Raw genomic sequence first — 15568 nt, forward strand, 5'->3', positions numbered from 1 at the left:
TGCCAGCTCTCTTCAGAGTAGAGCTCAAGTAGCTACACCATCCCTGGAACTACTGACTAATAATACTTTGCGTTTCTATGGTGCCTTTCATCTGAGGAGCTCAAAGCTCTTATTCATCTTTAGAACAAATACTAAAACTACAGGAAGGTAGAACACACCAGACTTTGTGGTGGAAGAGCACTATATTTAATTTTTGAAAGCATCCTAAAATGACTGTTTTGTGGATAATGATGTGACTTTTACCTATCAGTGCATATCATCAGTTGTGTAATATCCGTGTCTCTAGTTTAGTATAGATATCAGAGCCAAAAGGATTTTAAGAACTGTTAACATATTTATGCATTTTAATACTTACATTACTCCATGTCATTTTATTTGCATCTTACATTTCATGAAATTTCCTATCCTCTAATGTGGTTAAACCCAGAGTAAGGTAATGAGATGCAGTGTATCTTGAAGACTTTTTTTAAAAGTAACATGAATTTGAAGTAAATATTCCCCTTAAGTAGCCAGTAGCCAAGACAAGATTATTGCAGTAATTTTACACAATTCACAGGCTGATGTGTAGCCCATTGTTTCATTGACTACAGCACCTAAAATTTGTCACATCTTTTCCCATCCTTCCCTCACAGCCTTGCACTTAACTCTCTGGTTTGTGAAAATGCTTGAAAAATGTTTGTGTGTTTCTTTTGTCTATGCAGGGAGTTAACAAGAGTTGGAAACTATTGTCAACCCATCCTGTGAGTGAAGCAGATGGGAGTTGGTTCTGTTGAACTTTTCACTTGGGAAAATGCATTAAAAAAGAAGCGTTGCTAGAACATGGCTGATGCTGACCTTTGCCTGTACTGTAATGGATCCCAGTGCATGATTTCATTACCATGGTGATGATCTTAACCAAAACGCTGGAAAACAAAAGTGCTGACTCTGTGACATGCAGGACTGAGCTGGTAAGATATGTAAAATCTTAATGACAAACTATCTTCCTGCTGATAGCTGTACTGTAGCTGTATAATATGTGTTTCAAATTTAGGGCCAGATCCTCAGTTGGTGTAAACTGGTGTAGCTCCAGACACTTCAGCTGAACTACATCCATTTACACCAGCTGAGCATCTGGCCCTTAGTAAATAACAGGAATGCTGTGGTTTTAGTATATGTGAATCTCAGCAAAGCATTCAATCTATTGCCATAGAATAAACACATTAAAAAACTGGATAAACACCAACTAGATGAATAGCTTGGATTAGAAGTTGCCTGACTAACAGTGAACAGATGGTCACCGGTAATAGTAAGATGAGCAAGTGGGGAGCAGTATTAAGTGGGGGGTGGTAAGGGTCAGTACTGTGTAACTTAACAGTTTTGTTAAGAATCTAGAGAAAAATACAAATTCAAACACCATCAAATGAGCTGGCAGCACAGAAAAATCAGAGAGGCAACAAACACACAGAAAGACCAAATTACATTGCCAAGTGAATTGGGGAGAGTGGAACAGTGGGCTGAGTGTACCTAAGGAGAAGAAATAAGTGGCACAGATGCAAATTAGGGGCAACTGCCTGGAAAGCAATGAGTGCAAAAATGACCTGGGGGTGATAATAGAGAGCAATCTGAATAGGCTCTCAAAGTGCCAAATAGTCAATGCTAGTCTCAGACGTGTTTATATATAGTGGCATTCAGAAGAATTATTCACAGTCTAGAAAGAAATTAGAACAAGGTGCTGTTGCCTGGAAAATGCTTTGGGAGTTTCAGAAAAGATGCACAAGTACAAATACTCCTCTCTCTCCCTCCCCACCCCAGAAGAAGCAGAGGCCTCCACCCCCTTAACTGACAGATCCCCCAAAGATCAATGCGGATTGCGGGAGAAAGCAACGGGCAGCTGCCTGTAGCACAGCTGATGTCCCTGTGGAAGGTGGAGGAGCTTCTGTAGGGTTGGAGGAAGCATGTTGCAGAGGCTGAACTTCACCCTTCTGTGGGCACAGGGTCCCCCTCTGAGAGCAATCTAGAAGGCATACAACTCAAATGTCTCCCAAAGAGGAGGTGAATATGTTCTATGAGGGAGCAAAGCCCTTGTCTGAACATACATTATTTTGGTCATTAGCCAATAAAGGAAAAAATATGAAAAACATGATGAAATTTAACTGGTCTGAAAGATTCCCCCAAGCAGGCCTTCTGCAAACCATTGGCTAAAGTTCACTTGAAAGTTATTGGATTAAGTGGGTGGGCAAAGGGAAGTGACGAAGTGTCATGTACAAGCTTCTAATGAGATTTGGTGGCTGTGGGAGACTCACTGGTTTGGGATGAGTATAAATTATTCTGTGCATTATGGAGCCACATGGAACCAGTCCACTGTAAAACAACAAAAGCAGCCCTTCCATTTCCTTTGCTGGGGGCAAAATTGTTAGCTTTTGATATACTGCAGACTCGTTAGAATGTAATTACCTCGCTGCAGGGCCCTTGGTTATTAATTGCTTGTTAGCACTTTTGGTGCTGTGTAAATACAATAATAAAAATGGGTCTGGATGTAAATTTCTATTTTTCTGGGATGTTACATTGGTGCAGATGTTCACACAGGGGCCTGATCCAAAGTCCACTGAATACAGTGGGAGTCTTTGTAATGACTTCAGTGGGCTTTGGATCCAGCCCAAAGAGTAGAAACCAAACAGTGAAAATTGAATAAAATCTAAAACCAAATCTAAAACCACATATAAAAAACAAAAGACCGGAAAAAACCTCCCAACCCCCGCCCCCAGTGAATTAGTTCACTGTTTTACTTCCCAGTTTTGATGTAAAACTCAAATCTTATGAAATGGCAATCGCACTTAATATAGGAACATATGTCATTTCAAAATGTTTCTTTCTTCCTCATTTTTAGACCTTAACTTTTGTCTCCGAACAGTACTTGCTCTTCTTTGATATTGGCTAGGCAGATGTATGCTGTGAAAACCTGGTTTTCTAGCGTTTGTTCTCTGTTCAAATTTGCTCTTGTTCGGCCTTACTTTTGATACAGCTATTTGTCATCTTTGTTCTCTAGTTCTCTGGTTACTTCATACCTTCTGTAACTAAATTAGGTCCCAATGAATATAAATCTATTTTCTATTTTACCTGGGAAGTGACAGCATGCTTCAAAAAGGTGGCCAAACTTTTACGTACAACTTAAATGACTTTTTCACATCTGCACAATTGGCATTTTCTGCCTCCTTAACATCTTGTATTAGATTGTAAGGTATGTGGTGTGCATATTTATTAGGATCATTTTCATTAGATAATTTTTATAATGGATTGTCAGAAGTAATTGGAGTATTGTTATGTAAGTGGCCAACATTTAAAATATGAATTGGGAGAGAACAAGGTGCATATGCAATTGCCTAAACCCAGATAAAATGCAAATGTGGCAGAATGGATCACCCTGGAATTTATTTTGGTGCTGGTACTTGAATAAAATTATCATTACTTAAGTAAAGTAGGATGCAGGTGCAGGGGGAGAAATGTCAGAAGTAGAATAGGGACGTTTTGGGACAGCAGAAGAATGGTGACCATGATAGGCATTGGTAACATATTCTGCACCTGTAGTGACTTATTGTGTTTAAAGCTGCAGTTTGGTCATGGCAGCTTTTAGGAGAAGGCTTAAGATGATTGTGCTGTCAAGGGAAAAATTGTTGGAAAGGGTGTTTAAATAGAAAACATCACAAGTCACTGGAATTGGTTTGTACCTGTAAAACATTGATTCTTTCATTTTCAGTGTAAATAAGAAGAACAGTCTAAGTGCTGTGAGAATCATTTGCAGAAGAGCTGTAGTGTGGGAGCCCACCTTTGTTAAAAATGGTCTTTCAGTTTCTAAATGGGAAAATGTAGTGAGCCTCTAAGAAATTCAAAATCCCACTAAGTCCACTGGTCTCTTGCTTGTCCCAACACAGAATTATTGATGAACTCCCCCTCTTTGTTTAGTTTCCCCAGTAGTTTAGGGTCCTGGGTCAAGCAATGAGTAGTCCCTGACTTCAGTGGAATACTCACACTCACGGCTTGCGTGACTGGATCCTAGTGCTGCCACTTTGCAGTTTTTAACAGTTTGATTAACTGAAGGAAATATGGAGGGAGGATGGTTGGCTGGTTAATGCACAAGACAGGGTCTTAGGGAATTTCAGTTCTGTCCCCAGCACAGCCACTGAGTTCTTTGGGCAAGTCCCTATGGACTGCCACTTTTGCTCATGTTAACTAGTCCTACTGATTACTAACTCAGCAAGAATAAGGATGGCGGAATTGGGCCCTAAAGTTCAGAATAACTTCGAATGAATTAGTCAAGCCTGCGAGAAGTGAATAGCTTTTCTGGTTGTTTTCAGCACATTCCAAAGATGAGTCAAGGACCTACTCTCTTCTCTTGTGGAATTATGGGTAAGTAACAGAAATTTCTTCAATATTTACTGCATCTCTGCTCCAGTCATTTAATCAGTGACCTTTCATAACTGCATGGTGTAAAGGGAAAGCATTTTTTTGGGGGGGGGAGAAGGGGGATCTTAGTAAGAATATATCCTAGAATTGTTTCCTACAAATCACAAGCTGTGTTGCTCCTTTTCTCTAAATACAATATCTGAACTCAGAAAGGCCTCAGGGCCCTTTACTTTGGAAGCCACATAGCTATTTGTTTATCTCCTGTATGCTACACCTCCTGGCACTCTGGTGGGGAGCAGTGTGTTCATTTCCAGTTGGACAACCTGTATCTTCAGCTATATGTAAGCTTAGCATCATCCCAAGCAGTAGAATCTACTTAATCATCCAGCCTTTCTGATTATTGCCACATGCATTTAACTGGAACAGTTGCCAGCAATTCAGTGCAAAGCCTTTTGTGACTCTAAAAAATGGCCAAGCGCCACAGCCCCTGTGTCTAAATGGCACGTCCAATGGTGTCTGTAAGCCTGGTCGAAGGAGTTCACAGGTAGGAAATAAATTAGTGTCTGCTGTCATGCACTACCCACCACTTATTCCAGGGTAGCTTTCTGGCTCCATTGGCAGCTGATAAATAAGTTATTTACCTTGTTTTTCTAAATACTTTGATGCTTTTGCTTATTTTTAGAGTGTTCATACAGTACATAGATTGCAAGCCTTTTGGAGAAGGGACAGTCTTTTTATTCTGTGTTTGTACATTACCTAACACCAGGGAGTCATGGGTCAATGACTGGGGCTCTTAGGTGCTACCACAATACAAATAAACAAACAAACAATATTATCAGTAAAAAAGAATACCTCCGAGCCAAAAGTTTTTAGACAAGCCTCTGTTAGTAAGGACAGTTGCTTATTTGGTCCTTTGTCTTTACCAAGAGCATGGATTGTAGTGTATGACTTCTAATGTATTTTGCACCAGAGTGCATCACTTTTTATGCAGAACTGCCATTGACTTCCATGGGAGTTTGGTGCATGGACTGACGATCCTGAGGGACCAATCAGACTGAAAGATGTGGCACTGTATTATGCTCAGTGGGCTTTGTAATGTGGAGAGTGACTTGCTAGGCACTGGGCTAAGATCTCCAAACCCAATTAAAATTTTAGGTGGTGATTGAGTCAAACTACTTGATATGAAAGCCAGGGCTTTACAAACAGAGAGGCTGCCCCCGCCATTAACAGATGTAATTCTCATTAGTGTTAATGGGAGCTGAGTACATGCATTAAGGGGAGACATTTCCCAAGCCTCCAGATAACTAGAGTCTTCTGAAGGGGGTGGGGGGAAGATTAAATATTTTGATTTTCCAAATGAAAGTCACAAGATTCAAAGTCAAGACATGACAGAAACAGTCAGTTCCCTTTATTCAGCCTGTCAAGAATAAATAAGGAACAAAGAGTACTCAATCAGTTGGGTTAGCCTTGTGATAAGGCATTTACAGAACTGTCAACAAATATGAAGGGTCTAAGCCTAATTGAAAAACAGCTTGTTAATAGCTTTCTACAAAGCCGTTAGGATCTGAGCTACACTGTGCTGGTCTTCCTTGTGTGCCAAATTATCCTGTTTCCAAGGGAACCTAATCTTACCTCCTTGACCACAGCTCACCATGTAATTGTCTTTGTCATGCCCAGTCAAGAAGAGTGAGTCTCATTGGCATGTGAAGGCATTATTTTGTTTTTAGGCATCTTTCCCAATGCATTTCTTGATGTCTTCAAACTTGTGCCAAGATCACAAACCAATTCAGTGTTGAAACTTGTTCAATGTTTTAAGTCCGTTCAGTGATTATAGTGGCATTGAATTTGAAATTGGTTGACTATTTCAGATCAGCTGGCTAGGTTCCCGCTTGTGAAAAGCAGAGAGAGAAATAAATACATTGAAGTTTGGATTGGCAGTAGGGCCAGCAGGAGGCCAAGAATTACAGTCCCATGTAAGATCTCTGGGGATTGGAGAGAACTTGGCTGGATTTCTTGTCCTTTCATTCAGGGTGTCTTAAAAAATGATCCTTTTGGATTCCACTGGAAGCAGTGAATGGAGAGGGAGATATTGCTGGGCAGTCTGTGGAGCAAACTGGCATTACATTTTCAGAAGGAAATCCATGCCAACCTCTTGGCTTCAAGTAAGAGGCCATGAGGTTGACTACAGGGAACTGAAAAGTGTCAAGGAATGAAGTGGTGCCAAGTGGTGGAAAAGGGCATATCCCTTCTTTTTCAATTGTCTATACCTTTGGCTGCAATTTCTTCAGAACTCAAGATCAGCAAGTCAGTTTTTGGATGGAAGCCATGAAAGAAAAACCCAGAATGCTCTAAGTGATTCAGTAAGTGGGTTTCTGGTCTGAATAAATATTGAACCAATACCCCATTTTGGTGACAGTGTGATATGAAAGTTATTGTCTTAAAGATGGGACAAAGTAAAACTCTTTGTATCCTGCTGTAGTAGGGATCCCATTGGCTAAGTAAAAGTGTGGTAAAACAATTAAGTCATGCACTGCTTGCTGAAGCTTGTCAAACCTAGACTGTGCCAGGCTGCCAGAAAGAGTGAGGTCCAGAAGCATGGGCTCTCCGCAGAGAATACTTTGCACCTTTTTTGGAGAGTATGTCTCCAAGAAGGAATAGCAAGATTGTAACCACCGGACCAAGGCAAGACATAAGAGGCTATGTATCAGAGATCTGGGTCTGAGACTGTGACCAACACCTTGAATTGCACTTGGGAGCACATAGCCAGTGCAGAGTATGGGGCATTTGGGGCTCTTCCAGGCAAGGGGTGAGCTACACACCAGCTGAACATTCCAGTTGCATTTCAACAATAGCCTGGAGGAGAGTGGATTTCAGTCATTTCGTTTCACGGTGACAGAGGTGGGGATCAACTGGGACGAGTGGTAGATACGCTGGAGGGGAGGGATAGTATACAGAAGGACCTAGACAAATTGGAGGATTGAGCCAAAAGAAATCTGATGAGGTTCAATAAGGATAAGTGCAGAGTCCTGCACTTAGGACGGAAGAACCCAATGCACAGCTACAGACTAGGGACCGAATAGCTAGGCAGCAGTTCTGCGGAAAAGGACCTGGGGTGACAGTGGACGAGAAGCTGGATATGAGTCAGCAGTGTGCCCTTGTTGCCAAGAAGGCCAATGGCATTTTGGGATGTATAAGTAGGGGCATAGCGAGCAGATCGAGGGACGTGATTGTTCCCCTCTATTCGACATTGGTGAGGCCTCATCTGGAGTACTGTGTTCAGTTTTGGGCCCCACACTACAAGAAGGATGTGGATAAATTGGAGAGAGTCCAGCAAAGGGCAACAAAAATGATTAGGGGTCTGGAACACATGACTTATGAGGAGAGGCTGAGGGAGCTGGGATTGTTTAGCCTGCAGAAGAGAAGAATGAGGGAGGATTTGATAGCTGCTTTCAACTACCTGAAAGGGGGTTCCAAAGAGGATGGCTCTAGACTGTTCTCAATGGTAGCAGATGACAGAACGAGGAGTAATGGTCTCAAGTTGCAGTGGGGGAGGTTTAGATTGGATATTAGGAAAAACTTTTTCACTAAGAGGGTGGTGAAACACTGGAATGCGTTACCTAGGGAGGTGGTAGAATCTCCTTCCTTAGAGGTTTTTAAGGTCAGGCTTGACAAAGCCCTGGCTGGGATGATTTAACTGGGAATTGGTCCTGCTTCGAGCAGGGGGTTGGACTAGATGACCTTCTGGGGTCCCTTCCAACCCTGATATTCTATGATCACTGTAATAACATCTGGATCAGAGCGTCACAGCTGTCTGGACAACCGAAAAAAAAAAGTATGTTGTGCCACAGGTTACACCTGATAATCCAGAAGCCCGTCTGGCCTCGTTATGACTCTTAGACTATTACTAAGATGCAAAGCTTGGACATGAGCCTCCAACAGAAGGCAATCTCAGGTTCTTGCCCATTCCTCCAGATGTTTGCCCCTCTCCACCAGCATCACCTCCACCTTATTCTGATTGAGCCAAAGTCGTTTTACTCTCATCCACATCTCTACTTCTGACAGGTCCTGGGAGAACATGGAAGCCACAGAATTCAGGGTTACTGAAAATGAGATGTAGAGTGGAGTGTCATGTTTCTCCTGATGGCATTGCAAGCAAAAGCATCTCACGGTCTCCCTTGGCATTTGTACATACACACTAAACACGCTGGGTGACAAGTCAGAATCTTGCAGGATGCTGCATGTGAGGATGGAGAGTAAAACACTTATTACTATTCTCAAGAGGAAAGAATGAAGCCCAACCTAACTTCAGGCATAGTGGCATTAAAGGCTGTGAATAAACTTAATAAAAACATAATGGACACAACTACGTCAGCTGCCAGATGGAGACTAAAAAAAGAATAGCATTCCCATTCCCATATTACATACCAGTGTCTTAATCCAAACATAAAGGGACTAAGATTTCTCAACATCACTTTATCAGAAATATTTCTCATCAGTAGGAGGTTAGAGACCATGCTATAACTGGAACAGTTTATGGCCATTAAATACACCATAGTGCTTTTCACAAGTAAGGCTGCTGTTAGTCCTAGTAAAAAGAAAAGGAGTACTTGTGGCACCTTAGAGACTAACCAATTTATTTGAGCATGAGCTTTCGTGAGCTACAGCTCACTTCATCGGATGCATACTGTGGAAACTGCAGCAGACTTTATATACACACAGAGAATATGAAACAATACCTCCTCCCACCCCACTGTCTTGCTGGTAATAGCTTATCTAAAGTGATCATCAAGTTGGGCCATTTCCAGCACAAATCCAGGTTTTCTCACCCTCCACACAAATTTACTCTCCTGCTGGTGATACCCATTACCAGCAGGACAGTGGGGTGGGAGGAGGTATTGTTTCATATTCTTTGTGTGTATATAAAGTCTGCTGCAGTTTCCACGGTATGCATCCGATGAAGTGAGCTGTAGCTCACGAAAGCTCATGCTCAAATAAATTGGTTAGTCTCTAAGGTGCCACAAGTCCTCCTTTTCTTTTTGCGAATACAGACTAACACGGCTGTTACTCTGAAACCTGTTAGTCCTAGTGAAATTCTGATTTGGGTAATTACATTTGGCCTGTGTAAACTGACCAGCAGTTTCAACAGGATATGGTATTCTGCTTCACTTCCTTGCCCTAACTGATGGCTAGTGTTGCTGAGCAGTGTTAAACAGCTGCCATGATACATCTCAGAAGGTTGACTGTAGTTCACTGGTGGATGGAGTGGTATAATATATATAAATGTGACAAATATATAAATGTGATAAATATATATGTGACAAAGCTCTGTCCTTGCCTCCGTGAGTCCCGCGTATCCTGGCAGATTTCGCTAGCCTCAGAAGCTCACTGTGACCTTCCACGTAACCCTTCTTTCTCTAGAGACAAGGGTCACAGTCTACTGAGCCATTTTCATCATAAGCCAGCAAGGGAGGTGAGGAGAAGTTATCCTTCCTTGCACAGTCTCTGTTGTCTCCCAGTCTCAGTGATTAATCAGGGGGCAAATGTTGGGGGCGGGTGGGGGGGGAGCCCAGGCCCACCCTTTACTCCAGGCTCCAGCCCAGGGATCCTAATAGTATCAGCTATGGTAGCTGACCTTTTAGAAACATGACATGTACAATTCCCTGGGCTACTTCCCCCACAGCAGCCCTCACTTCCTCAAGCTCCACTTCACCCTTACCTCACGGCCTCCTTCCTTGTGCCTGATATGGTGTGTACTGCTCAGTCTCTCCAACAGCACAACTTCCTCCCACAGCTCCTGACATGCACAGCCCCCTGACTGGCTGGGAGGCTTTTAACTAGTTTCAGCCAGCCCCTGATTGGCTTCAGGTGTCCCAATCAACCTAGCATTCTCCTTGCCTCCTGGAAAGTTCTTAGTTGGCCCCAGGTGTCTTAATTGACCTGGAGCAGCTTCCATTTCGCTTATCCTGGTACCAGGGATTTGTTTAACCTGGAGCTAATATATCTATCTCCCACTACTTTTCTATAGCCATCTGGCCTTGCCCCGTCACAAGATATATATATATATATATATATATATATATATATATATATATATATATATATATATATATAGTTTGCAAAACCCTTTAAGATTCTACAGACTGAAAGTGCTACACCACTGGAAGATCTTATCATTCATTTAGGGACCCTCTTCCTTTTGGAAATAAATTATTTTAGATGATTATAACAAATGAATCAATATGAAAACTCGCACAAAAGCTTTGCAATTGTCATATCAATACATCATACAAATGTTTTGTGAAGGAGGAAAAGATACTGAAAACTACCCTAAGGGAAGAGGGGGGAAGAGAATGAACTAGAGCTTGTAAATCTTCTATATAATTTAGATATTTATAAAGCACTAAACATTATGAGAATCTATAAGAAACATTAAGCTATATAAAGAGCCATTAAAGATTTGATAAGTCAGAAAATCTAACATCAGAACCATTTTCCAAATGACCTAAAGAATTATCTTGTTTTTTATTTTGACATAAACAAGAAATGCTCTCCCAGTGTAATAATAATACTAAAAAGATTGATTCTGATCTTTATAGCTTTGCTTTGCTGGAAAGAGGACCAAAGTTGAAAACCCTACACCTATAAATTCAGCCCTGAGAAAGAACAATTTCTTGCACCTGGCTTGAGTGGTCCTTGAAACATCAGGGAATACAAGACATTTCCTATTATGAAACAGAATTTTTCCATTTCCCTCCCACACAGCTGGCATTACATGCCTGTAGTCAAAAGGCATGGAAATGTAATGGTAGCTGTGCCAGAGATAGAAGCCATTTTATTAGAAAGTTTGGTTATTGCCTCTTGATACAGATTTTCTGTATCTGAGGGGGTTGGGATGGTAAAATTTTTTAAAGAGTTTAACAATATAGTAACATCATCAAGTAATTCTTCCCAACCAGATATTGAAGGAACACCCAGTATCTGAATGTCCAACATCAGATACCATTGTGAGGGATGGCTGAATAAGAAACTAGATAGATACTTTACTAAAGCTAACATTTCAGGCTATGCATCAGAGCATTAGCCAAATCCAGTCAGCCTTTTATTTTGATTATGGTAGCTCCAAGGTCCATATCAGGACCTCATTGTGCGAGGCACTGTATATACACAGTAAAGACATCGTACAAAGGGCTTAAGCTCTAAAGAGACAGGACAGACAAACAGAAATAGGCAGACAAAAATAATAACTAAGTAACATTTTATAACTAAAGAACTCTTTGCTCAGCAGAAAATCAGTCTCATAGTTTCTCAAGAAAGTTTATATGTGATGGTTGCGTTCTGCTGTTACCAAAAGGAGAAGGATTTTGCATGAGGAACCAAAATGACAATGGGAGATGCAAGAGTACAACACCCCAGTAAAAATAACGTGCTTATTTTTGGTAAGTTTATGAAACTCGTCGTTTTGGTTCATCATGTTCAAAAAGGATTGTTGAATCATATATTAATTCTTTATAAAACGCACTTTAAAAAAGCAGCCTGCCCTGTTCCTGGAGAATTTACCCAGAATTCATTCCAGTTTAGTACTTTGTCAGGAAAGAGTCCACAATAAAATATGGTGGTGAAGAAAATTCTGAATTTTGTGCATTCTGCTTCTGACACTGGAAGTGGGACTGTAGCAAAGTTTCTTTAAATTCTGTGGGCAGGATTTTACTCAAAGTGAATAGAACTGATGTCAGTGGGATTACTTTAAGAAGCAAGCATGCCCAGTAATGGTTGCATCACTGCAGCTAGTGTTAGTAACATGGCTACATGAAAAAGGTTCTGAGCGCTACAAGGAGGAAAACCAAGAAGTCAGAAGAAAAACTGATAATGAAATAAAAAAAATAAACCAAACCAAAACCTGAGCATATAACTTCAGACATCATCATCATATTAACCTTATACGAGTTGGCAAGGGCGAGGACAATCCTTGTGGCAAGGGCTACAGTCATGCCCTTTTAGACTGCTAATTTGGAAATGTTGCCTTTTTATTGGAACAAGACTGTTTTGCAGCTCTGTTTCCCACAATAAGGCATCATTTTCCCTTCTAATCCACACCTCCTATTTCTGAACTGCAATTTCCTTTGAAAACAGCTTGTCTGTGGAAGGTTCCATCTAAATGACTAATTGCTGTGTACTTGTAACAGGAAATATTGCTCAGAAAGCAGCTCCAACTCTATATGCATAGCCTAGGCTTTGCTTTTCAAGCCAGCCTAACCATGAGAGCTTTGTTCAAGTTTGCTTGGACGTGTAGTTGTATGTGAGAGTATGCATGTGTGCAGTGTATCTACCAGCATCTGAAAACTAGAAAAAAGCACAGCTTGGTAGAAAAATAGGGAGACATTTAACTCCACCAAGATTGGGAGAGCTGTATAGAGGGACATATTAAAGAATGAAATAATTTTTTGCTGAAAAAGTAGGGACTTTCCCTCTTAAATACAGTTGGCACGAATGGTGTGCAGACCACAGACTTGGTTTGTCGTGTTTGTTCTGAAGCGAGAGATTTTGGGACTATCATTTTCATTTCCCACTGAAGCATAGCTGCATGCATCATATTTTAATCTTGTTTGTGAAACAGGAAAGCAGGAGTACTGGTGTGGTTCTATGTCATTGCCATCAACTAATTACAACCATTAAATTTGTTCCACATTTAGAAGCCATCGCTTGCACATAAACAGGGGACAATGGAAAATACAGACTGTCTTTTCCGCTGTGCATAGAATGCAGAAAAGACTAAAATTTAAGTAAAAGAATATGTGAGAAAGTGAATTAAATACAAACTTATCACAAACAAGACATGCACAAAAAGAAGTGTTTGTAAATATGTGTTGTTAAATTGGGATCCAAACAGAATTCATACGCCAATTTAAAAAAAATTGATTGAAACCCATAATTACTTTACGAGTTGCTGTAATAAATTATTGATTAATGTAAATTATTTCACAGGAAAAGAACATAAAGGAAACATGAGCAGAAGGATCATCCATTATGTATAAAAAGGAACTGTAAAAATATTATAGCAGAACATTTGTCTTGCTATAGTTAAAGTTGTACACCCTTATTTTCTGTGGTTAATAACTTGGTTGTTAAAATTTACACTGTGTCATCTGGGGAACACATTTTTAGTTACACTAATTTAAAAAGCAAATGTGGCCATTTTGAAGCTGTAGAGGTGGAAAAAAATGGCAAAGTTTCCTGTGCTTTTTACTTTGTGAGTGTGTGTACTACAGTAACTCAGAATCAGGTCAGTTACTTCATATGAAATTTTGTCGGACCCTAGTTAGTCTTTTAATGTGGACTAAACCCTTTTAAAATGGCCAGCTTAAATTTGGCTACTGTGATAATGCAATTTCATATTTTAGATGTTTTTAAAAAAATCTCTCTCCCCCTCCCTGACCTTCCTGGGAGTTGAGGGAGTTCCTGCCCAGTGAAGGAGGAGATGGACTGCTGCTTCCATTTGCTGGCTTTAAGGGGTTATTGAGAGGAGCAAAGTCCAGAGCAGGGCTCTCTGTCTCTTTTTTTCCCTCTGGTTGAGAGGTGGTGGAGCTCCAGCCCATGCGGGGCCTCCATTGGGCGTTGGGAAAAGGGGCCTGGGCCACTGTCACTGTTTGCTGGGTCCAAGAGGTGAGCCCATCCTGGTTCTCACCACCACCTTCTTGCTACAGGCATTCCCAGTACAGTGTCCGCTGTTTTAAAAGAGGTGCAAACCTGGCTTTAGAATATGCATGTTTTGTTATTATTTTGGCAGGCTACCAAAATTTTCATGAGACCTACAAGAGAGAGATGGGAAATGGCAGTTTTTAAACAGATTCTATCTCAGCAACAGCTGAACAGAATTTCATGGAATTTTTCAAAGAAATGGCATTTCTGTAGCCAAGTGTATTTCCTCTGCCAGCTAACAAAAGACTGCTGCCAACAATGCAGGTGTAAGAAAGAAAAGGTCAAGAGAATCCTTCTTAATGAAAGGTGTGAGGCAATCTAAATATAGGAGTCACTGTCAACTCCCCTTATAATATTGGGCCATGACATGCCATTTCATGGAAAAACTTGTAGGAAGGATGAGGAATATGTGGGATTCATGAGGGAAGGAATTTCCCCAGTCAGAGGGGTCAGTTCTTGTAACCGGTGGATTTCTGGAGATTTGCTGCAGTCACGTAATAGAACCACACTAACAGGTTCTCCTGACCTACTGCCCATGAAGATTCCCTAATTGTGATACGAAGCTCTGCAGAACACTGCAGTTTTAAAGGGATCTAAATCTGGCCTCTCATTTTGTGCCTGAAAATTATTGTGGGCTTGGTTTTGCAAATGTAACTAAATGCAGGCACTGATAATGGCAATGAAACTTGTAACTGGGTGCACATCCATCTGCCATCATTTGCATCTGCAACTAATTGAACCTACAGTTATATTTCTGGGCACAAAAGGGGTGGTCAGGTGTAAAAATCAGGCCCTGACTCATTTTAATGTATTTTTCAGTTTCAAAACACTGTAGAGCTCACCTTTAAATATCAAGTAGGAAATCTCTGCAGGAAAAAATATCAAATTGCTTTATCTAGGCACAATATGTCACAAAGCTTTCCCTTTCATGATATATAATGGAAGGAAGGAGCTCTTGAATCTGTAAAGGAGGCACTGGAAGTCTTTTAACAGTGGATAGCATTACAGCATAGTGGGACAATTGTTGTAATTGTGAACTGATTAACTAAGGCTCCTTGAGCCTATAGGTGAAATTCATTATTGGCCCACTCTTATGCCATCAGTGAAATTTGTCCCTGAAATATTAATTGACTAAGGGTGAAATGAATACTATGTAGAGGGCCACCATTTTTAACTCCTGCAGTTCAGGTTTACTGACCATCTAAATAACTGGTTTGCAGGCACAATAAGTGACCCAGAAACCCAAAGGATATAAATTGGAATTTCAGTTAGCTTTGCCTGAAAGTTATTTAGGTAGAATCGGAGTCCAGCTTCTGAAAATCTGTCCCTGAGGGTCCGAGCGGGATTCCTTCACCCACTTTGTGAGTTTTGGGTGTGCAAAGAATTCTAACTTCATGTAGTTTATCAAGGGAACTACAGTGTCCTCTTTTTGGCATTAGGGCTTAACTTCTGCTAGTCCAGATTCTGTTTTTAGTTATTTGAGCTTGAATCC

General features: G+C 40.8%; 1 protein-coding gene across 3 annotated transcripts in view; it reads left to right on the forward strand.

The window, feature by feature from the left end:
* Positions 1-15568, forward strand: part of FAM53B (family with sequence similarity 53 member B) — a 125433-nt gene that overhangs the window by 34527 nt on the left and 75338 nt on the right. For all 3 annotated transcript variants that reach the window (XM_084634142.1, XM_084634141.1, XM_084634143.1), the window contains exons 2-3: positions 702-947; positions 4332-4383. In XM_084634142.1, the coding sequence (XP_084490268.1) occupies positions 879-947; positions 4332-4383 (121 nt within the window). In that variant the 5' untranslated portion in view covers positions 702-878. The remainder of the gene's footprint in view (positions 1-701; positions 948-4331; positions 4384-15568) is intronic.

This window comes from Lepidochelys olivacea (assembly GCF_965140295.1).
Source record: "Lepidochelys olivacea isolate rLepOli2 genome assembly, chromosome: 7".
NCBI lineage: Eukaryota > Metazoa > Chordata > Testudines > Cheloniidae > Lepidochelys > Lepidochelys olivacea.